The sequence below is a fragment of the Rhinolophus sinicus genome, chromosome 16, assembly GCF_057876585.1.
Source record: "Rhinolophus sinicus isolate RSI-liver-muscle chromosome 16, RSI-T2T, whole genome shotgun sequence".
NCBI classification, from domain to species: domain Eukaryota; kingdom Metazoa; phylum Chordata; class Mammalia; order Chiroptera; family Rhinolophidae; genus Rhinolophus; species Rhinolophus sinicus.
In genome coordinates, this window is record NC_142516.1 from 138,138,372 (window position 1) to 138,163,832 (window position 25,461).

The 25,461-nt window shown below is 35.4% G+C and overlaps 1 protein-coding gene across 1 annotated transcript in view; it reads left to right on the plus strand.

Annotated features, from left to right (window-relative positions):
* Window positions 1-25,461, plus strand: part of TUBGCP3 (tubulin gamma complex component 3) — an 85,766-nt gene that overhangs the window by 36,641 nt on the left and 23,664 nt on the right. The window contains exons 12-17 of the mRNA XM_019746596.3: window positions 10,658-10,768; window positions 11,095-11,203; window positions 15,386-15,575; window positions 16,557-16,692; window positions 17,540-17,608; window positions 21,531-21,666. Of these exons, the coding sequence (XP_019602155.3) occupies window positions 10,658-10,768; window positions 11,095-11,203; window positions 15,386-15,575; window positions 16,557-16,692; window positions 17,540-17,608; window positions 21,531-21,666 (751 nt within the window). The remainder of the gene's footprint in view (window positions 1-10,657; window positions 10,769-11,094; window positions 11,204-15,385; window positions 15,576-16,556; window positions 16,693-17,539; window positions 17,609-21,530; window positions 21,667-25,461) is intronic.

The following is a 25,461-nucleotide window of genomic DNA, read 5'->3' on the forward strand; positions in this document are numbered from 1 at the left end:
TTTTTGTTACGGGCCTCCCATGTTTAGTGCTGGTATGCCAGTGGTCTTATGCCACTTAAGAGTGTGTCTTGTTATAACTCATCTGCTTTATGGGATAGAGCTTAAGAGCTCAGGTTCTGGAATGACATGGCTTGAGTTTGACTCTTGACTTCAGTTTCCAATGGCTCTGTATCCTGGGCGAGTTATTTAGCCTTTATTAGCCTTACCTTCTACATCTTTCATATGTGCAGAATAGTAGTGGTAACTATTTCATGGGATTTTGTGTATGTGTGAGGATTCAGTCAGGTAAATACTAAATATGCGATATGGTATCTCCTGTTAATATAAGAACATTGGATAAAATTTGAATATCCAATGGCCCTAAGATATGTATCCTTTCTCTTATTTGTGTTGTTCTGTGACTTCTCTGTTGTCTGTTGAACTCTAAATTTACAAATATTCATTTAAGTCTTTGATTAATTTTGGGAAGCTTTTCTTTAATTTCTTCCAAATAATATATTTACTATAAGAATTTGGTAGTTTAGATGATTGCATTGTGTGTTTGATCCTTAAGTAATTAAAATTTGGGAATATTTATTTCTTCAGTTTTTACATAGGTTAATTTTTCTTCAATCTGTATGATGAGTTATAACTTGGTTGTAAAATTGTATTTTTTTGAGTGTACATATGGTTAACTCTGAATAGCTAGCTATACATGAGCTTTATAACCACTCATTTAATAGTAGCTTATTAAATATCTGTATAAAGATGTGCTACACTCTATAATAAAAAAAAAAAGCACAAATTATAAAAAAGAAACAAACAGAAATTCTGGAGTTGAAAAGTACAATAATTGAAATGAAAAAAAAATTACTAGTGGGTCTCAATAGCACATTCAAACAGGAAGAAGAAAGTAAGTGATTTGAAAATAGATCAATTGAGATTATCCAGTCTGAGGAACAGGAAAAAAAAAAAAAAAGAATGAAGAGAGTTTAAGAGGCCCATGATACATTTGATGAAAAACAATCTATACATTCAAGGAGCTCAGCAAACTCAAAGTAGGAAATACTGAAAGAGATCCACAACAAGACATTTTATAATCAAACTGGAAAGACAATCTTGAAAGCATCACGTGAGGAAAACATCACATAAAAGGGCTTCTCAATTAGATTAACAGCTTATTTCTCATCAGAAACTATGGAGGCCAAAAGGCAGTAGGATGATATATTCAAAATGCTGCAAGAAAAAGGCTTTATCATTCAGGATTTTGTATTCTGCAAAAACTTTTCTTCAAGAATAATGAAGGAGAAATGAAGGTATTTCCAAATAAATAAAACCTGAGAGAATTCCTAGAAACACAAATCATCAAAACTGACTCATGAAGAAGTAGAAAATCTGAATAGACCTATAACAAGTAAAGAGATTGAACCAATAATCTAAAAAAACTTTGCAGTAAAGAAGAACCCAGGACCAGATGGTTTCACTGGTGAATTCTACCAAATATTTAAAGAACACTAATTCTTCTCAAACTCTTCCAAAAAAATAGAAGAGGAAGGAACAATTCTTAACTCATTTTATTAGGCTGGTGTTACTCTGATACCAAAGCCAGACAAAGACAACATAAGAAAACTACAGACCAATATTCTGTATTAATATAGATGTAAAAATCCTCATAAAACACTAAAAACTGGAATTCAGCTGCATTGTACACCGTAACCAAGTGAGATTTATCCCAAGAATGCAAGAACAGTTCAACATCATCACAATCAATGTGATGCACCATACTCCTAATAGAATGAAGGAAAGAAACCACATGATCAACTCAGTTGATGCAGAAATGGCATGTGATGAAATTTAATACTCTTATGTTAAAAACATTCAAATAAGGAATAGGAAGAAACTTCCTTTCTCATCTACGAAATGACAAGTATGAAACACTAACAAGTAACACCATACATAGCAGTAAAAGAATGCATGCTTTCTCCCTAAGATCAGTAAAAAACCAAGGGTGTCCATTTTCACCAACTCATTCAGTATTGCACTGGATGTTCTATCCAGGGCAATTAGGCAAGGCAAACAATTAAAAGACAAAGACATCCAGATTGGAAAGGAAGTAAGATTATCTCTGTTCACAAGATGACATGAGCCTTATGTATAGAAAACTAAAGTATCCACACTATATCTCATAAACAGGTTTGTCAGATTAACTGGATGTAAGATCAATACACAAAAAATCAGTTGTATTTGTATATACTTGGAATAAATAATCTAAAAATTAAAAAAATTAAGAAAAGTTTCATGTACAATATCAAAGCCAATATAATACTTAGGAATAAATTTAACCAAGGAAGTATAAGACTTTTACACTGAAAACTACAAAACTTTGAAATATAAGAAAGAAGAACTAAATAAATGGAAAGACTTTTTGACTTCAGGTTTAATATAATCTCTATAAAAATTCCAGTGGCCTTTTTTATTGCAGAAATGGGAAATCTAATCCAAAAATTGATATGGAAGTGCATGGTGCCCCAAATAGCCAAAATATTCTTTAAAACAAAGGACAGAGTTGGAAGACTCACACTTCCTAATTTCAAAACATATGAAAATGCAAAGTAATCAGATCAGTGTGCTACTAATATAAGTATAGACCAATAGATCAACAGAGTAGAATTGAGAGTCCAGAAAAAAACTCATTGATTTTTGTTCAGTTGATTTTCAACAAATGTCCAAGACCATTCAATGAAAAAATAATTGCCTTTTTCACATATCATGGTGGGACAACTGGATATCCACATTAAAAGAATGAATTTGGACTTCAATTGTATACGATATGTAGAACTTAACTCAAAATAGATCATATACCTACAGTTATAAAACTTTTAGAAATAAACATAGGTATAAATTTTTGTGACTGGATTGGGCCATGATTTCTTAGATATGTCACCAAAAGCATGGGCAACAAAAGAAAAATTCTATTTCATCGTTAAAATTTATGTACATCAAAGGACACGTTGAGAAAGTAAAAAGATAACCCACAGAATGGGAAAAAAATATTTGCAAATCACATATGTGGTAAAGGTCTACTATCCAGAATATATAAACAACTATCATGATTTAACAATAAAAAGATAAACAACCCAATTAAAAAAGACAAAGTACTTGAGTAGATATTTTTCCAAGGAAGATATACAGTTGGCCAATAAGCATAGGAAAAGATTCTGATCGTTATTAGTCCTCATGGAAATGTAAATCAAAACCACAGTTAGATACCATATCACACTCACTGTGATGGTATTAAAAAAAAATAACGTAACAAGTATTGGTGAGGATTTGGAGAAATTGGAACCCTCATACATTGCTGATGGGAATAAAGAATGGTGCAGCCACTGAGAAAAACGCATTGGCAGTTCCTCAAAAGTTAAACATAGACCCAAGAATTCTAGGTATATACTCAAGAGAAATGAAAACATACATTCATGTAAAAACTTGTACATGAATATTCATAACAGCATTACTCATAATCATAATAGTCAAAAAGTAGAAACAATACCAGTGCTCATCAACTGTTGAATAGATAAGCGAAATGTATATCTGTACAATGGAAATATTATTCAGCCTCAAAAAGGAATGAAATTCTGACACGTGCTGCAACATGAATGAATCTTGAAAACATTAGGCTAAGTGAAATAAGCCAGGTCACATATTGTATGATTTCATTTATATGAAATATGCAAAATAGGCAAATTCATAGTCATAGAAAGCAGATGAGTGTTGTCAGTAGTTAGGGGAAGAGAGGGATGGGGAATCACTGCTTAATAGGTATGGAGTTTCTCCTTGGGTGATGAAAATGTTCTGGAATGAGATACTAGTGGTAATTTGATTGCACAGCCATATTGTGAAAAATGCTAAAAACCACTGAATTGCACATTTTAAAATACAGAGGGTACCAAAAAATATGTATACACATTTTAAGAAAGGAAAACTATTAAAATTATAATAATCTATACTGATAACAAAAGACGTATACAAGTCATGTTTGACGTCTGCTATTACAAGAGGTGCTGAAAGTGGTTACCATCAGCATCCAGACAGACACTTCTGATTACGGCAAACAGCTGCCTGAGCAACGTTGACCAAAGTGTCCACTTGTATACATTATTTTGGGTACCCCCGGTAGTTAAAATGGTGACTTTCATATTATGTGAAGGGGTGCCAGCTATGCCTGCTTCCTAAGATTTAGCTTTCTGGTTCATTTGCTCAGTCTGCTGCCTCACTGCTGGTTTAGGGAGTTCTTGGTACCCACCTCTTATTCAACATTCCTAAGAAGAGCCCCGTGGTTCTCAATCTGCGTGTCCCTTTGATTGCACTTGGGAACCTGTGGGTGTTTTAACGTGGACTGTGATGAGCGCATGAGGAGTCCCAAAGCCCACGGTGTTTGGGATATGCGACAAGCCTCTGATCCCCTGCAGTACCAACTACAGACTCCTGTAGTTTTCCCTGAAGGTTGGAGGTGATGAACGGGAGATGAATTCAGAGTGCCCCCTTATTCCACACCAGCAGTCCTTTGTAGACTATTTTCTTGGGAGTTTTTCTGTGAGGAGAAAAAAGTTTACTAGTCAATTAAGAATAGAAAATACTGCATACAAGAGAAATTCTATAGTAAAGAACTCACCTCCTTTTTCTAATGTTTCCACACTTAATGTTAACTTAGTAATATAGTAATAGATGTTTTTATTAACTTTTATTAAGAAGGATTAGTGGCTATTTCAAGATACGTGCAACAACTTAACAGGCGATGTGAAAATGCAGGATTTCTATTGGTAATAAACTCACATAAAGTGTGGTTTGTTTTTTGCTTTTATAATCTAAGAAAAACTGAATTTCAGATAGAGGATAATGCAAATAGAAGTGTAATTGCCCTCCTTCCGAGCTCACAGACCCCTCTGCATTTTGTGCCGTGGACCCCAAGTTAAGAACCCCCCAGTTAGAACAAAACCTACAAGAAAAGTCAAACTGGTCCTGACACCATGGACCATCTTGTTTTCCTGCCTTAGAATTGGTGGAATACAGGTCAGATGTGGGACTGGGAACCATCTCTGCCCTTGTCTGCCCTTGGCGGGGTTCTTGGACCTTCTTTCTCTGTTACCCAGCCTTGCTCCTCAGTAACTTTCCTGCTTTAGGCTGTCTTTGCTGATGGCTACTCAGAGCTCACTTTAGGTGTAAAGTAGCTTTGTTGCAATTGTCCTTCCAGGAAGCTCTTTCAAATGCCCAAGTTCACCTGTTTCCCCGAAAGCTTTTCTCTGCCTCTCCTGCTGCTGAGTGTACTCAGAGTCCTGCCTTAGCTGCCTCTGGGCTTAGCTGATGAGTTTTTGCTCCTTTTATCTGAAACAAAAGCTCCCAGGTGGCCTCTGAGCTTTGCTCTTTCTGGAATGGCATCGTTAAATTCTGTTGCTGGATGCACTGGTTGCAGTTTAACTTTTAACTGTTAAAAAGATATGATCCCTTAGCCCAGTGGTGTCCAACTGGTGTCCAACTTTTATTTTATCTTGTGTCATGAAATGCAAAAACAGGTGAAAATGGAGGGCTACAAGAATTGAAGATATCCTGAAGGATTATGTAGAAGTACTTTTTAATACTGGGGGAGAGGTTTCTAATTATTTTTGGCTTTTAGAAAGTAGTACTATGAAAAAACCCTAATTTTTTTCATTAAAAAACCCTAATTTTTTTACTATCTAGGGAAACTATCATTAGGCCTTTTAGTAGCTCACATGGGTTCTCTCCCAGGTAAACTGAATAAGGTAACAAATTTTGCCAACATGTTCAATGTAAGAACAGGATAGCTTGATGTTATGACGTTGGTGCAAAAGTAATTGCAGTTTAAGAGGTTAAAAACAGTTGCAAAAACTGCAATTTCTTTTGCACCAACCTAATCATTTATTTTACGTTTTTGCCTTTTAGATAAACTTGCCAGAGATGTAAAGGATAAGGGCTCCAACTAGGAGCAGAAAAAGAAGGGGGAAGTTAAAAATAAATTATCTTGCTTTCAAAATTCAAAATTTTTCAGACTTGCTTCAGATGTTTACTTAAATGCTCTAATAATGCCCTGAAAATCTCCATCCTTGAATTGGAAGGTCAGCAAACTAGAGATAATTCAGGGACTGCTTTTGGGAATATCTATCTCTGTGGATCCATTCAGCAGTCTTATTAATTTGTTCCTTTTATACGTTGGCTGAGAATAATTGAAATGTAAAAGTTTACCTTATAAATATGTTGCAGTTTTGGTACTTTTATGCCCCACACTAAAGTATTGGTATTTACCAGTTTACCTGATTATTTCCCTTTTCACCCGTTCCTCTGGTCCGGAGCCATTGGAGCTTCTCTAGGTGTGGAGCTCTTGGTATTTGCCTGTGGGATTGACAGGTTGAAGTTGGGGGCTTTCATGGCCTGTATTAATGGATCTGGTTCTTAGAAACTAAGTTGCTTGCTAATAAAATTACCCTCTTCATTTCTGTTTATAGTAGGGAGGCCTTGGCATTTGTCCAACAGTTAATGAGAAATCATGGTACAATTATGTTTTATTTTTTCCCTCGGTTCTTTCTGTGTTTGATATAATGGTGAAAATTAAAGAACCTTGAGTGGAAAATGCATCAATAAAATAAAAGCATATTGCAATTATATTCTGACCTTGATTTGTACTCTATAACTATGTATTTTTCGTGGGATTAATTAAATTCTAAGATGTACCCATTCCTTTCGGTGTTCGCTACACGATGTTTGCTGGTGGAGTAATTGCATGCTACTTCGCCCTCAGATGAAGTGATGCTTTCATAACTTCTAAAGAAGACAGAATTGTCTGAGGTTTTTATCTTTTAAATTAAATTTTCTTATTGTTCATACTGATAAAAATCCGGCTGCACTCCATCTATCAGGATAAATTAGTGTGTTGTCTATAGAAACTAGCTTTTCTGTTTAAGTGAATAACAGATAAATACAATTTATATGCGATTAATCTGTTGAATGGCAAGCTGCAGCGTAGTCATATTATGGTGATAGTACCCTACTCCTGGTGGGCTTATTTTTACTTCTATCAGGAATGACTTAAGTGTATGTTAAAGTGATAGTCTCGTTATAGTAGTACTGGTTATCCCTCAAAGTAGTCATTAATTATGTGCTTAAAATCAGAAAAGGACCATAAAAACTAGAAAATAAAGATCAATTAATACTTTAATAATTTAAAGTGGTACCTAAAGATAAAAAATTTGAATTGAAAATAAATGTAGTGATCTCATCCTGATGGTCATAAAAATATTAGCATTTATTCAAATACCTACTTATAAAGGAGGTTGTCTGTATATAATTGATACCATCTAGCCCTGACTTACAAGGATCATCTTTAAAAAAAAATTTTTTTGTATGTTTACCCTTTGTAGTAGAATTCTGTTAACAGAAGGAAAATCTTTTTTAGTTGGTTGTGCTGGGAAAATGATGTTACTGAAAACATTCTTATTGGTACTGTATGTTCACTCATTGGCTTGAATTACTCAGTTCTTTAGAACAATGTTTTTTCTGATTTAAAAATACTTGTGCACTAAAAAAAATTTGAGCACAGAAAAGAAAATTAAAATTTATTAGTAATCTCATCCTAAAACATAACCTCTATTAATATTTTTATATCTTCCCCTTTTCAATGTATTCTTGTATATTTCTGCATATGTACCATACCAAGCATAGTATTTTGTAACCTTTTACTTTTTTTATATGAAGTAAATAATGAAAATAATTTCATGCCATTAAATATTATTGTTTTATACCAAGTCTTCTTACAATGTGATCTCTGAAACTCCTGAACAGTACATAAAACTGTGTATTTGTGTGGCTATATGCATTTTTTCCTGGGAAAAGAATATCTATGCTTTTCATCAGATTCTCAGTCGGGTTTGTGATAGTTAAGAACAAACTTTATTTTCAGTGACTACTTGATAATATTTTATAATTCATTAAATATTCCCATGCTTTTAGACATTTAGTAGTGTATTAGCAGTATAATGTGAACTGACCAAAAATATTTTATCCTGGTAATGCAAGGATCATATTTTATTCAGAATTTATTCATCTATGTTCTTAAATGAAACTGGCCCATAGTTTCCATTTTGGGTATTTTTTCAATCAGGTATTGCTAGTGTTACTCTAGATTCATAAAATAAACTGGAGTATTCTGTATAATTTTCTGTAGTCTAGCATACTTTAACATAAGAATGATATATTTTTTAAAGTTAAATTAGGCCCTCAATTTGTTTTCATTATATTTTGGTTTTTAAACTCTGGTTTTTAAATGCCTTAGTGATAGTTAAAATTTTACATTTCTGATTTCTTCTAAAGATACTGCTCTTTTTAGAGTCCCCTCTCTTTTCTTGATTTAGTTTTGGTTATTTACGTTTTTCTAGGAAACCATTAATTTTGTATTGCTATATAAATGCTAAAAATACTTTTAAAATTCTTTAATCCATTTTGTATCTCTGGACACACCATTCTAGTCAGGGTTGTGTGCTGTTCACTTATTGGTGATTTGGAATTTATGTAAGATCCACCAAAAAGGCACTTTAGGTATGTTATGATTTAAATAGATTTTAAAGTCCGACTGGGGAACCTGCTGCCACATGTAACATAGCCAGTGCTGAGCCTCAATCTATCCAGCTTCTGGCCAAAAATACTACCAGGTACTGAGTTTGCGGTCCAAATGCCATTACTCCCTAAACGGAATTAGGGCTTCTTGGAAAATTGGCTGATTCTGGGGGAGAAATGAACAAGATGAGCATAGAGTACCTTCCAGACCAGAAGCAAGGAAGACCACTCGGGTGAAGTCTGAAGGACTGGAGCTAGCTTACAGATGCTCCCGTCATCCCAGAACGGGAAACTTGGAGCACCAATAAGGATAATAACTAATGGATTAAAACACCAGATACATTTAGTTCCATGTTCATGATGATAAAACAAGAAAACTAACGTCACGGTTGGAGGATGGTAATAAAGACATTATCAAATACCTCCTCTGGATCTCTTGATATAGTCACTTTTCCCTCCTTTTACTCTTGATGTAATTAATTATAATGATAGTTTTTAATGAGGCATATTAGCTTAGAGGAAAGAATGGTATATTAAGAAAAGGTGCTGACTTGGCTGATAAAGAGGAAATGCTGTCCAAAGGGAAACACAGACCCTCCTATATCATACTATGTCCAAGATAATTCCAAAGGGATGAAAGATCTAAGTAATAAAAATGACACAGTAGGAATACTAAAAGAAGATTATGAAGAATATTTCTATGATCTAGGAATGGGAAGATCTTAATCTAGGAAACTCCAAAGCCGTACAGGAAGACATTTACAACTACGTGACACAAAAATAGAACAAAATATTAACATGGGACATACTATGAACAGTGGCAAATGAATAACTTAGAAATATTAAGTTTATAATACTTAATGATTCGCAAATGGTAACTATCCCTAATATAGCAGAATATATTGATAAGAAAAAGACAAAATCCATAGAAAGGCAGGTCAAGGATATGAAAAGATAATTCACTGAAGAAAAGCAAATGGCAGTCAGCATTACAAAAAGAAGCCCAACTTCTTTTGTGGTCAGTAGAATAGTAGTACAGGCAACCATGATTTCATCTCACTGATTGGCAAAACCTAAAATGAGCAAGGATGCAGAATACGGAGCATCCTGCTGGTAGTAGGATCAATGAGCTATTTGGAAAGGAAATCTGGCATTGTCTATAAAAATGAAAAAAAAATTACTTTGATTCAGCAGTTCTGCTATCAGAAATTGAGTTTATATAGAAATAAAAGAACAAGTTTGTTAGGACAGAAGACTGAAAAATGAGAATGGCCTCCTTGGAATAACAGGTGATCTAGAAAAAATAGCAATTTAGTTTTCTCCTTACCACCATGTGTGCTTGCTGATGTCAACGATCAGGATGGTTTGTGGGGACAACAAAGGGGAGAAGCACATTAAACAAGGGAGAAGCATCTGAGCACAGGTGGTTTTCGGGGACAGCCAACAAGAGAAGGTCACTTCTTTGGTGCCACTTGGTAGACTGGTGCTAGTCATTCCTACATCATGGTCTACATGTAGCCAACAGTCCGTAAGCAGAGTACGTTAGTTTCGGCACCTCTGTGTTTAGACTTGGGGGCTCTGCAAGAGAGAACCTACAGAGGGCAGGCATACTCATAGAAGGAGACATAGCTAAATAGATGGAAGAAATGCATTTGGAAAAACTCTACGAAGGAGGCATGAATTGAATATTCAAATAGCTCAAGAAGTCGGTATGTTTTTACTAAGGTCCAAAATGGATTAGGTAGCCCTCACACTTAGATCTCCAGTGTTACATAAAGATTATAATTGATATTCATAATGAAGATCATAAGTCTTCAAGAAACAGCTTCACTTATTTTCATTGTACTTTGGTTTTAAAAGCCTGGGAAACATGTAATTACATTTAGAGAGATCTGTCCAAAATACTTTTTAAAACAAGCTTTATTGTATAAATGTTAAGTGTCCCTGTATCTGGAGAACTTTGCTTTATAGAATAATTTATTCTTTGATGTTGCTGTTGCCTAATATTTTGCCATAAATATTACTTTTTAATGTTTCAATGCCTCTTTGTTTTCAGTTTTTTGTAGCATCAGATCCAACAGTTAAAACAGATCGACTGTGGCATGACAAGTATACTTTAAGGAAATCGATGATTCCTTCATTTATTACGATGGATCAATCTAAGAAGGTAGAGATTAGAAGAGATTTTTGTGGTTTTGACTTTTTAATGCTATATCTGCCTGGATCATGTGACAAAACTAATCCTCTTCATTGCATTTTAGGATTCACATTCTAGAGGTGAAGTTTATATTCATTGAATACATCAACATATTAAGGTGTTTGTTAATAACATCTTTTCAATTCCTAGAATTTACTTCATACTATCCCACATGTTCTTGTTGTTTAGTTTTTAATCAATAGTAAATTTGTTGCTTTTGAATAATTGTAGTAGTTGGATGATTTATCATTTTAACTTTATATAAAGGTTAACTATAGGATATTTTCCTTTTTTAGGTCCTTTTGATAGGAAAATCAATAAATTTCCTGCACCAGGTTTGTCACGACCAGACGCCCACTACAAAGATGATAGCTGTGACCAAGTCTGCAGAATCACCCCAAGATGGTAGGATGGCAGTGCTGACTATGGTGGTGGTGGTGGTGGTGGTGGTGGTGGTGGTGATGGTGGTATATGAGTTCAGACAATTAAGTTCACGAACTCATCCTAGAAAAAGTGCCATATGCCCCATTGCTGAATATCACTATGGTCACCTTTGAAGTACTCCCCTTGGGAAGCTATGCACTGATGCCCGTGCCTAGTCCACCCTTCAAAGCAATTTTGGAAATCTTTCTAGAATGGCCATCAGAGCTGTTGTATTACCGTCGATGTCCTGAATGTCATCAAAATGTCTTCCTTTCAATATTTCCTTTATCTTCGGGTAAAGAAAGAAATCATTGGGGGTCAGGTCAGGTGAGTAGGGAGGGTGTTCCAGTACAGTTACTTGTTTACTGGCTGAAAACTCCCTCACTGACAGTGCCATGTGAGCTGGTGCATTGTCGTGATGCAAGAGCCATGAATTGGTGGCAAAAGGTTCAGGTCATTTTCATCTAACTTTTCACGCAGTGTTTTCAGCACTTCCAAATAGTAAACTTGGTTAACTGTGTGTGCAGTTCGTACAAATTCATAATGAATAATCTCTCTGATATCAAAAAAGGTCAACCACATCGTTGCAACAAGTTTACAAACTTGTCAGACCTCATATATTGCTTGAAGTAATTTTCATTCAACAGGACTGACACGTTATTATATACTTTAATACACAATATGATAATATATAAAATATCTATTACTATGTTAATTTTGAGTTCCCTTTTTTATAGAGTTAGACAATAAGTTTTGGAATAGGTATAGCTATTTTATTGTATTACTTTTTTTCATGATATAGTGACAGTATGCCAAAATAAAAAAATAAAGGAAAACATGTTACTAATGATAGCCATACTTTGGAACTTAAAGGCTCGTTCAGAAATCAAGGATTTACAAGTGTTTATTGTATTCAAAACGCTGCATAAATTTTTGCCTGCATTAAATGATTTATGGTTTTTCCTCATTCACTGCTATCTTCTCTTCTATTTTTTCCATTTGCTGCCTGCCCTAACCTCAATAATTTCATGGTATTTTGTATGTGGCTGACTTACATGTATAATTTTCCGGTATTGGCCGTATTTGCTATTTATATTGTCCTCTTGCTTCATTCAAGTTTACTTTACATAGGACATTGTGGTAGCTGTAGGGGAGATAATCTGAATTCACCATAGCTATGCCTTTCATGAGCTTATAATCTAGGTGTGGAGATAAGATGTACAGTAACAAAATAAAAAAAGTGATAAATGAAATGAGATATACAGATAAAGTGCTTTAAGTATATAATATAACATTGTTATCTGTAGGCACTATGCTGTATAGTACATCACCAGAACTTGTATAACCAAAACTTTGTACCCTTTGACCTATACCTCCCCTTTTCCTCATTCCCCCGGGCCCTGTAACCACCATTCTACCGTCTGCATCTATGAGTTTAACTATTTTAGATTTCACATATAAGTGATACCATACAGTATGTCTTTTTGTGCCTGGCTTATTTCGCTTAGCCTAATGTCCTCCAGATCCAATCATATTGTCACAAATGGCAGAATTGCCTTCTTTTTTAAGGCTAAATAATATTCCATTGTGTGTATATATACCACATTTTCTTTACTCATTCTTCTGTCGATGTAAACATTTAAATTGTTTACATATCTTGGCTGTTGTGAATAAGGCTACAGTGAATATGGGAGTGCAGATATCTCTGAGATCCTGATTTCAATTCCTTTGGATAAATATTCCAGGAGTGGGATTGCTGCGTCAATAAAGTAGTTCTGTTTAATTGTTTGAGGAACCTCCACACTATTCCATAGTGGCTGAACCTATTTACATGTCCACCAACAGTGTATGAGGGTTCCCTTTTCTCCACATCCTCACCAATACTTGTTATTTCTTGCCTTTTTGATAACAGCCATTCTGACAGGTATGAAATGATACCCGAATGTGGTTTGATTTGCATTTTCCTGGATAATTAGTGATGTTGAACATCAATTCTTGTACCTGTTAGCCCAATTTGATTTTCAATATCTGATAGGACTCACTAGAGGAGATTTCCAGAATGTATTGGAAATGCTGTACTGAAAATCCATATGAGGTCAGGGCAGACTTGTAGAGATTTGGGAAGCGCCTGTATCACCATGCAGGTTCAGCAGAGGCTCCATGGCATAGTGGTAACTCCAGCTGTGGAGTTACCTCTCATCTGCATCCCCGTCCCACTTACCTCCACAAGTGCATTTCACACAATTTGCATATACATTTTAGGGATCCACAGACCCCAGGTGAGTTCCTAGAATGGAGAGATATGTGATTCAAGTACAGAATTTTGGGAAACAATCTGTTTGAGAGGTAGAAGAAGCAAGAAGAGCCAGGAAAAGAGTTGTATTGACAGATTTTGACCATTCCTTAGTGCTAGAGAGAAGATGACCAACCTGAGAGGCCAAATAGTGTATCCCTGTGCTTGCTGTGGAGACATGTAGGCACGGATTGAGCTGGTGAGGTGAAACAACATTGTAAAGCAACCAGTAACTGCCTAGCGTGCAGGAGGCCTCCATCGAGATGGCTGCTGCTGTTAATTTACTGCCACAACCTTTTCTCAATTACAGCACCTACTGCTGTGCCTGTCTCCCTCTCCACTGCTGCAGTCTGCAGAATAAGGTTTATTTTTGCTATTAAGCTTATAGTACAGTTGGGAAGATAAAAGATGGAAACGCTGAAGAACTGCTAATAATTAAAAAAGCAATGGAAGAAGTAAAATTTGCATTTTTTATGTGTGAAAATTTTTGAAGATTTAAAAGTGTGACTAAAGAATAAGGAGCAAATTTTTACAAAGAGCAGCATAAGATATGCCTAAGTCATCAAGGAATAAGAGTGTATGAGGAAGCTCTGAACCGTATGTCTTCTGATAGGCCACTTTGGGCTGAAACATGGCTAATTTTAAAACGTTTCTTTGGAATGAAAATTCTTAATGACTCAAACAATGGAATAGTAAAAACATTTCTGGGGGGAAAATATTTATCTTTTTAAAACTATATAGATCAACAGAAATATACGCTCTCTCCCCTTAAAATGTGATCACAGCACAGCTCACTAGTAGTGTCCTGATGTTACTGCATCATCAGACTTCCCCTTCTACAGGAAACGGTGCATTTTCCTCACTATGGACACCCTGGTTTTCCCATGTTAATGTGTAATTGGAATAACGGCAATACTAAAATAGGTTTTTCTTAATGGGACAGTTCTGAAGAACAAATGAAAAAACATCTTAAAAAGTCTTCTGATATTTTCAAATTGGTAACTGAGGTAGCGGAGACTTAAATTGGACTCTAAAGACCTTGTCGCTTGCTTAACCTTGAATAAGTATTTTACCTTTTCTCAATCTTAGATTGTTTTTTGACATTGAGATTATTTTTTAGTTTAAGTGTTATGGTTGTGAAATAAAATCAAGTATTTAGATAAATTTGATGAACCGTTTTGTGCTGTACAGATGTAAATTAGCATTAAAAAGCTCTATTAATCTCCACATGCTATTTCTTCTCAATATGAAGCTATGGAAATACTTTTTTTTTTTTTTTTTTTTTTATGTTACTGCTTAGAGTTAGGCTTCTTTGTTAGTGACAGTCTGCTCTTATTACCTGTGCCCTAGAAAATCTCCAAATCTTTCCCTAGAGATGACTCTCCGATGCTGTACTATGGCTGCGTGATAACCATACCTAACGTTTACACTGAGTTTCACAATTCACAGAGCTCATTGCATGTGCTGTTTGGGTTTATTCCTGAAACTAGTTTTGGAAATATTCTGTAGGCATGTGCAGGCAATGCAACACTGACCCGCCCTACCAGTGTTTTAGTGAGATTTTGAGTTAGTTTTATTATAGAAGGTGATTTGACCTTAAATCCATGAAATGATGAACAGTGTGGTTAGGGGTCCCTCCCGTAGGTCACAGTGCAGATGTCTGCTGTAAATCCAGCCAGATGTCCTTGTTTTTGGTTTCATGGGATAAAGACCCCTGTTTGCCTTCCTGACCAAGCATGTGACCTGTTTGGGCTGTCACTGATGCCATTTGCAGGCATTGGCGATGACTCATGCCTGTGCACCTTTAATTTGTCCTTTGTTAATAGACAAATTATATATGTATATGTACTTTTCTCTTTTGTTCTTTACAGCTGCAGATTTATTCACAGATTTGGAAAATGCATTTCAGGGAAAAATTGACGCGGCTTATTTTGAGACCAGCAAATATCTGTTGGACGTTCTCAATAAAAAGTACAGCTTGCTAGACCACATGCAGGCCATGAGGCGGTACTTGCTGCTCGGTCAGGGAGACTTCATAAGGCACTTAATGGATTTGCTCAAGTAAGAAAATGTTCTGTTTGTTATAAGTACACAATAGCTTTCAACATGATAAAGGGTCTTACAATTTTTGTTTAATAAATGGCATTAGAGGAAAATTTGTCAGAATTCTTATAGAATATATTGGTAAGATAAAATTGGAAAAGATAAAATTGTCATTGTCATGTTAAAGTCCCTTTATTTCTGCTTGTTCATAGGAGAAGCTTGTGCACTTTACAAACACTGGCACTGACAGTCTAGTGTATGAGGAGCACACAGCATAATCACAATTAGCTTTAGTTTGAAAGTAGTCAGAAAAATAAAAACGATGATTTTAAAACTGAAACTTTCAGTTTACGTGGTTTCTTATTTAAAAAAAAGCCTCACAAAACAACTACTATTCTTTTTGTCTTGTTCTGTGTCCTTCCCCTCCATCAGTAAGTAGAGATGCAGACAGCTCCTGGCTTCAACAGTAGACATTTAGACCCCTGGGATCCAATCCAGGGTTGTGTTCTTAACGCGGTCAGCTCTTGGTCATAGAAATGTTAGCTTCCTTTTAGATGTTAGTATCCTTTCAGGAATGTTTGCTGATAATGCAGTTGTTTTTAGTCCTTAGAATCATCCACAGATCTGATTGTTTTGATTTAATGAAGACCGGTCCTCCCATTGGACCTGTGTAGGAAATTACAGTAGTTCATGCTACTATAGGCTAGTCGTAAGTTGTACAACTTTATTTGTTAACATGTATGGTACATTTAAGTATTTTCATCTTAAGCTGAATCAAAATTAATTTTTGTGAGATTTTAAGGCAATGTTTTACTTCCCTAAATACTTTGTGAAATCCTATTTACAGTTAATTTTGTGAAACTTTTGTTGCCATGTAGTATTGGTTCCATTTGTCTTTTTAGTTTTTATAATTTGAACTCTTTTTATTATTTTAAGTTTTTACACAGCTTATTAAGAATTCAAGTAACATTTTCTTTTATTTTTAAAATATCTATTAAGACCAGAACTTGTTCGTCCAGCTACAACTTTGTATCAACACAACTTGACTGGAATTCTTGAAACTGCTGTCAGAGCCACCAATGCCCAGTTTGACAGTCCTGAGATCCTCAAAAGACTGGATGTGAGGCTGCTGGAGGTACTGCAACTGTGGGATATATACAATCTGCACAAAGCAGTGAGCTCTCACTGAGGCCAGCGCATTCTCGCTTAATGTTTTCCATGTTGTTTAAGGCACACCTAGTCTGGTCTGGTAGGTAAGAGTCATTACTGAAAGACTGGACAACCTGAGCTCCCGTCCCTACCCTGTCGCCTGTTGTGGTGTGATCTTGACAAATCACTGCACCTTTAAACCACACTAGGTATCACTTCTCACCTTACAAAGGGGGCTCCTCACAGGGCTGTTGGCAGAGAACGTGCAACACTTGTCACAGCGCTTGGTGGCACATGTGGAAGCCTAGTAAATCCTAGTTCCTGTTAACAGTAATGTTGATAGGAGGCACTGAGATGATATATAATATAATAGTAATAATAACAATAATAATTATAAAAAATAGGTGTTTTTGGTGTCAGTTTGATAGACGACTTTTAGGGGAATGAGTATCATAAACAGTAGAGTTTGTTTGCTTAGTTATGATGAAAGGCCATTAGCAGAACCTAGTGGGGTTTTAAAAATGTTGACTTAAAGACTTCAAACATTTAAGGCAGCTGGTTTTTGTCGTAAAGAAATGGTGATGAATTTTAAACACATTTTACAACATTCATTAAAAAATACTTTTAGACTGCCTGCTATGTGCCTGCGTGGTCTAAATGCTGAGGATCCAGATGACAAAAAGATGCAATTCTCTGTTTTCATGTAGCTAACACTCAAAACTATTGAGCAGTTTTTAAAAATTTTACTGCCTTTCTTTGAGAATTTGACAAGTTCTTTAGCAATAAGCTTAACAAGGGTGGAAAGTCCTTCAGCTGTTTGTGTTTGCTCTTAGGTGTCTCCAGGTGACACCGGGTGGGACGTCTTCAGCCTGGATTACCATGTCGACGGACCCATTGCAACTGTAAGATCATTCTGGGTACTTTTTATAATAGTCATAGCTATTTACTTTGCTAAACATTTTGTTGTTTTAGAATTGGCTTTCTTCTCTAAGAGCTTCTAATTAAAGTGATCACTTGACGTCTGGGATATACCTATTGATTGAATACTTAAGCCAAAATTGTGTGCATGTTTTTAAATAATCATTAATGAATACTGAAATGCTCTATTTTAAGAATTCTTAAAAATTTCGTTTGTTCTATCATAGGTTTCAGCAAGTTTTTGATCAATGGATTATTCATATTGTTCCATTATTCTTGGACTCTAGCGACTAATTTAGGATAACTTGAAAGGAGCTATGAAATGTATTTTAGGGGAGTTGTATTTTTCTTACTCAGATAAAATTTGATATTTAGTATTCATTTCAACTGATGAGAAATAGCTTCAGTTTTATTCATAGTGCCTTTACCATGCTTAAAGAAAGGTACTACCATGTTTCTCCGAAAATAAGACCTAGCTGGACAATCAGCTCTAATGCTTTGGAGCAAAAATTAATATAAGACCCGGTGTTATGTTATGTTGTTATGTTATACCTGATCTTATATTATATAAGACCCAGTTATATAGTATAGTAAAATAAGACCAGGTCTTATATTAATTTTTTGTTCCAAAAGATGCATTAGAGCTGATTGTCCGGCTAGGTCTTATTTTCAGGGAAACACGGTATTTAACAGTTACCAGATCATAAAAGATTGACAGCAGAGTTATCTTTTTTTGTGTCTACAATTAAAATGCCCTTTCTTAAGTGCTCATTTTTTTCTTAATTCTTCAGACTTGCATAAATTCTCCTAAGATCCCTCTTTGAACTTATTTCAATCATTTTTATATCTAAAATATTGAGGAAGAAGATGCATTTCTTTTAATTATTGGGGAAAATAGTCTGTTAAGAAGTAATATCATTTGGGTCTAAAATTTCTCCTCAGTGGTTCTTGTAGAGTTTGACTCCATTATTGTTCCTGCTTCTCTAAGTATTAATATAAATCACATCCCCAGCTAGAACACTTTCATCAAAACCTTAGTCTCCATCTTTTCACTTTCAGGTCAATTGATTTACTATTGATGGTTCAGTGTCATGTCTACTGTGAAATGGTAGCTCCTGGTACAGTTCTTTTTACACATAAATTATTAATGGATCAAAGCTACCATATTTTAAATGAATAATTGCTCTCTAATTTTTGGTCATATTTAAATTAGTTTTTTCACCTTTGACTTATATCCTAAGCACTTTTAAATAATTATAGTGTATAAAACAAGATATTTTAACAAATTGTTTAAATTAGAAATTTCCATATGATCTACCTTGTTAATATTGTATACATTATATATATTTTTTTCATAGTGTAAAAGATACTATAGTGAAAGCAATTGCACTGATTACTTCACAAAATGTTAAGTGCTTTGAGTAATAGATAAACTGAATGTAGTTTGTATATACAACTACTTAATTATTTCATAATATTGCAGAGCTTACTAGGAATATCAAAGTTATGCATTGTGTACCTTATGTATAAAAAATTGATTATACAGTGTTGTATTTTTAAATTTTTAGATTTTAAAAAGCTCTAGTAGAAAGACTTAAATATCAAATAAATGATATTTTAAAAACAAATTTAGGATATATTCCCATCTATGGACAATATGTGTCAGTCTGTATACCTACTCCAGTAGGTTGATGGTGCAAGCTTGGGGGCTGAATTGGGAAGGAGAAAAGAGCCTTGAGCAAAGTCTGCCAGGGACAACACATGGGAAATGATCTCTTGCATGGCTGGTATTTGCTGTTCTAGTCTTAGGATTAGTTTATGTCCTAGATTAGTATACTTACAGCCATATTGTTGTACAACTGCAGGAATTCAGACTAATATTACAAATTGAAATAATTTTTAATTATCAGAGATTACATTTTATGCAGTTGTATGCAGAAGTCACTAGAAAGATAAAAAAGAGCACTAATACACTGCATACACTTTTAGAGTCAAATTTTGGGAGAAAATGGATTTTCTGCTCTTTCCCTCTTAAATTTAATTTACCATATTATCTGTATTTCCTTTTTATTCTCATTAATTGAGATTGTCATTTTTGTACAGAATTTAATTATAATGGGTACATATCTTATAACTAATATAACAATTTTAGCTTCTTACTCTGTGAAGAAGGATATGGAAAGATTATATCTTTAATCTCCCCCTTTTTGACAGTGGGCAGGATAAAATCCATTAATTTCTGTCCTTCATCTCCAGGGTGTTAGATGAGGTGTCAGAAGCTTATTTATTTAATTTTACCTGAAGTTTATAATGGACAATGAACCAAAAGACCATCTACATAGCAAAACTAAAATGTGGAGGATGTCATTCCCTGTATAAATGCAGTGGAACATGAGTGTCATCCTCTTAAACAGTTTCTAGACAATTGTGATGAAACTGAATTTTTATAAATCAGGTCATGTTAAATGTGCTCTGGGAGCTTGGTACTTAAAGGACTCCTATAAGATATCATTTGTATAGCAAAGAATCCTTTGATTTATTTGTAAAATTATTTAATTTGGTCACTCTTCATTTCTATATTTGCAAGAATGTTAATAGTGTAGGCAGCACAGTAAAATAAATAATCTCCAAACACTCAGTTGATTTTGGATCTCTTCAAAGTGGCTCCTCACCACTCCTATGCAGACATGTAGTCATCAGTATTGAACACCTACCAGATACCGGCACACAAAGGCTTACAGAATAATAAACAGATAGCCCTTGTAACAGGTGAGAGGTGCCAAGAATGTATGAAATCAGAAGACAAGTTAAAGCATTCTACAATTAAGTGCTACAATTGTAAGGGTCAAGCAGTGTCCTAAGTGTGTGAAGAGGGAAAGTGGTGAGACCAGGGAGAGGTGTAGCCTTTGTCCTTGAGGGATTAGTGGGATTTGGGCAGAAGAGAAGGATGGACTAGGGCGTAGAGCACTACAAGAATGTAATGTGAGTCAAAGCCCAAGGGTGTGAATGGACAAGACTAGCCTCAAGGGCAAGAAGAAGCAAGCTCTGCAGGAGCAGACCGTGTGCTCCACAATGCCCAGTCTAGACGTGCTGCTTCGTGTGCAGGCCCTGCTTGGACTGACTGTTTTCAGTAACACATGTAAATGGATTCTCTGCTGGAGGCATCTAGAAAGGGATGAAAGTGTACCCACCTCTGTGCTGCATACACATATGTGTAAGAAAAGAGTTTGGCTGAAGTCTGCAGAAAACCCTGTTATCTGTATGCATGGGACATACTTATACTAGAAAATTATTTGTGGTTTATCTGACATTCAAATTTAACTGGGTATCCTGTGTTCTCATTTGCTAAATCTGGCCACTGTAGGAGGGAGGTGGGCATAGAAAGCCAGCCTCACTCAATCCCTACCCACAGGGTCCCCTGGACATGAAACTGTTGGCCATTTGTAGTGAAATGGCCTTCAAAAGCTCTAAGTACATGTGTTAAAATAACCAGAAGGCCTCATTTCAGACAGGAGATTCTTACAGACCCTCCTTTGGAGTTGTAGTGAGGAGTCCACGTTTTAGACTAGGATTAGGCTAGGTTTGAAAATTCCAGTACAGCATTTAATAGCTGTGTTACCTTAGGCCTCTGTTTCCCCATCTGTAAAATTGGCATAAAAATATCTATCTTCTATTATTATGGTTTGCTTGACATGCTACTTAGCAGTTAAATAATCAGTGCAGTTGATATGTAGTGATACTTTCCTAAAATGTGTCATATTAGTTACATACTACTTAGTATCTATTAGAGTTGATTGTGTGTTCTCTGGCTTTTTGTTCAAAAAGGTAAAAAAAGATTGAGACCTATACTGTGAGAATCCTTGTGTCACAGAATACTATCAGCCTGTCTTTTGCTGTTCTTTTCAGGTGTTTACTCGAGAATGTATGAGCCACTACCTAAGAGTATTTAACTTCCTCTGGAGGGCTAAACGGATGGAGTACATCCTTACTGACATTCGAAAGGGACATATGTGCAATGCGAAGCTCCTGAGAAATATGCCAGGTAATCCCCCATCAGAAGGCAGGGGGAGATGCGTGTCCCAGCCTGGCCTATGCTTACCAGCAGCTTAGCGAAAAATAAAAAGTGTACTTAAAAGTAATTGAACTGAAAAGAGATTCATCATTGGGCTTTTGGATTGGGCTTTTGTGATAAGGTGCATTTGTAATATTGCTTATCTCCAGTGCACATCAGAAAAAAAATTGAGTCAAGTTAGATATTTTTAGACCATGAGGTTTCTTTTAGAATTACATTTGTTTTTCACTCTAGTGTTCATATGTGTACTTTAAAAAAAATAACTTTTTAAAGAAAGAAAACTGTTTAATAAATCACTGGCTCATTTAACATTCACTTAGTGTTTTAATTAAAGTCTGTTTGGGAATTGCTTTAATGATTTGTTTTGGTTCGTAAACCAGGACATGGAAATATTTTATAATATTATTTTACAATTAAAAGCTATACTAAAAATTCTTGTGTCAGTCAGTTTATTTTAATGTTATAAATATTGAATGACTGCCAATTAGGAATAATTTTGAAATCTTTATATTGATATTGAGTTTGGTCAAAACCTTTGAGAAATACTTCAAATATGTCTCTAAAGGAGAATTAAACTGTTATACTCTTAATCCTTTGATTGGTGAAAATAATTCCTTTAAAAAAGGAGCAGTTGTTTGAAGAAAGGCACATGTGGGCCTTATTTGTTTCCTGGGTCAAGCCTGGTCCTTGAGCAGCTCCCAAAGTTCCAAAATAATGGCACCCCAGCAAGCTGGGGGGCCTGGAGGGTACCTTCCCCGTGTGTTGACATACGGAATCAGCAGTATTTACTAAGCATCCATGTTTTCTCTATTCCCTGCTGGTCTTTTCCAACGGATCGTGATACTCTTATGCTCCTGGCCTACCTTCCTTGGACTCATTTTATAGAAAATTAATCATAGGGATCCCCTGAAATAACTGAGAAGGGAGGAGGACATTTTCTTTTAAATACTGTAATGGTTGTAGACAGTAAATACTGCCTTCAACATCCACTTTCTAGTAAATGTGGGTTGACTAGCATGTGGGTATCTTTTGAAAGGAGGTGGGAAGAGGAATCAGAGGACCTGGCATTTTCTTCCGGGTCTGCATCTGTCACTCTTTCCCATGATTTCATGAGCCTCTGGTGGTGTTTCACAGGATTACTCACTTATTACACTGGGTGTGCACTTGTACGTTATTCAGTTTACCTGCAGTTGCTCCTCTGCATTCTTCTTAATACTGTTGAGTAGAGTAGTTCTTAGCTGTCACTTCTCTGTTTCAGCATCTTATTGTCTGATTTAGATCAATTCAGTGTGATGCAAATAGTTCGTCATTGTATCACTTTTTTCCTTTCAAAATAAGAATCTGTGATATGTTTAGCCCTGGGAAATCTGAGCTCTAAACAATTTTAAATATTAGCTGATTGTGATACATTTTTCTGGTTTGGGTGTCAGCTTAGCAATGTCTATATGAATTTGCTTTTCTCTTGTATTTAATAATCAGCAATGATTTTTTGTTTTCTACCTGAAGATAACAAATACATTTGTTTGATCAATTTTCTATATATGGAAAAAATATTACTTTAGTTTTTATAAAATTAATAATTTTAACATAACTTGATCCTATTATGTAGAGTTTAGTTTTGGTTTCTTTGGCTGATCCTTTTTCTTTGTCATTAAAACTTCCTCTGAAATATTTTTAATAGTATAATATTGCCTCATGTGTACATATCATTTTATCTTTTCTCTTTGGTTGTAGTCTTTTTATTGTTGTTTTTACTAATATAGATAATATCATAAGTTTTTTGTAAATGAATATTTCTTTAGAATAGATAAGTTGGAAATGGACTTGTTGGGTTAACAGGTATGAAGTTTAGTTTTACTTTGTATTTACTAATACTTAGTATTTATATTTTAATTTTGTACATATTATTTGTTTACTTTTCAGGAAAGTTATACCAATTTAATTTACATCCACATAAGCACAGCTCTCACTGCTTAAAAGTTGTCTGCATTGCTGTATTTTTTTTTTTTTTTTTTTTTTTTTGGCTAACATTGGATATTACATTCAAACAAATTGTCAATTTGGTAGGTGAAAATGGAAGTTCATTGTAATTTTTTTAATGCTTTTAAAATTATTGGTCAGTGTAAAAACTCCTTCTTTTTCTCCTGCTCCTTCTCCTTTTCCTTCTTCTCCTTCTCCCTCTCTCCTACTCTCTCTCTCTCTCTCTCTCTCTCTCTCCTTCTCTCTGCCATTTGTGTTTCTTCAAGAAAAAAATTTTTTTGTGCTTGTTTTTATTGGGGTGTAATGTTCTTACCTTTAGTTTATAAGGAAGTGTTTTAAAGTTATTAGTGGCCATGTAACTTAATGCACAGAAATCAAACAACAGGTAGTTAGTCTTGTTAATGTGGCAGATTTAGAAATGTCCCACCAACCATTTATCTGAGGCAAAAATATAAAAAGTTTCTATAAAGTGCTCCTGTAAACAACCTTTGGAGTTCTACACATATGCACAGTGTGTATAGATGGTTTGGTCATATGTATGGTATCAGTAATTATCACTCTATGACTCATTTTAGTAATATTCATCAAGATAAATGGGTTGGAGTAAATAATTACACTTGAAAATGATTTGCTTAGCATAAGAGTTGTGATAATGGTCTGCAAGTTGTGTGGGGTGGGGTCTCAGGGAATCACCAGTGCAAGGTGAACAGTGTTGGCCAGGTTAATGAAGACTCAGATATGCTGGCTGCCTGAGTCTGCATGTTGGAAGGGGGAGGGCTCAACAGTGAAATGTGTTCTGTAAGCGCTTCTGTCTGGGAGAAAGCTGCCCCTTCAGCCCTTGCCCTAAAGCCAGACAACTTAGTTCCTCCCCATATGACCCTGGTGCCTTTTGAGCTGCCGCCCCAGCACTGGAGCTCAGAGCTAGTGAGTCCATCAGAGAGTAAGTCTGTGCGTGGGCCCTTTAAGAGGAATGTCTGGGACTCCAGCTGCCTTCTGTCACGCACAGCCATAATGTCCACTGGTTTTCACAGCCATAAGTTGTGGGGTCTTCTCTTTCCGTTACTGGAACCCTGGGCTTGGAGCCTGGTGTGGCACTTGAACCCCTTGATCCTCCGGATAGATCTCCACAGCTGAGATAATGCCTCCCAGTTTTTAACTGCTACACGTAGGTGTCGGACCAGCCCATCCCGTATCTTTGCCCCACCTGCCAGTTTCTAGGTGGCTTCTTCTGTATGTCCTTAGTCATAGGACTTCTGTTCAGCTAGACTTCAGGTCTAAACTTGTGTTTCAAATAACATTTAACAAAGTGGAATAGACAAATATAGGTAAGTGAGTTTGTTTTTCTCAATCTTTGTGTATTTGGGGGAGGAAGTGAATGGAGGTTCCCTCTCCCCAAAAGAGTGGTATTAAAATAATCTCCTTTTTGGTCTTTATTAGAAATAAAATTGAAAGTGGTGGAGACGAGAGAGCTGGTCAGCTTGTAGGTGACATGTTTTTATGGGACTGTTATGGCATTTTGCTAGTTTAATTGGTAGCTATTTTTCCTTTCTTGATGATTAACGTGATAGTGATGCATCTTACATTGATAGTTTTCCAGACTTAGTGAAATAACTTAAAGGTGAGCAGACATTCTTCTCTTTAAGAGTTTCGTTTTGTGTCTCTCATTTTTGTATGTATGGATGAGTAAGTAGTCCTTACTAGTTATACATTTATAAGTTCTCTCTGCTGGACTTTTAAGCTGAATGGTTAGTTTGTCTGCACTAATGCTGGACTGCGTTGCCTGGG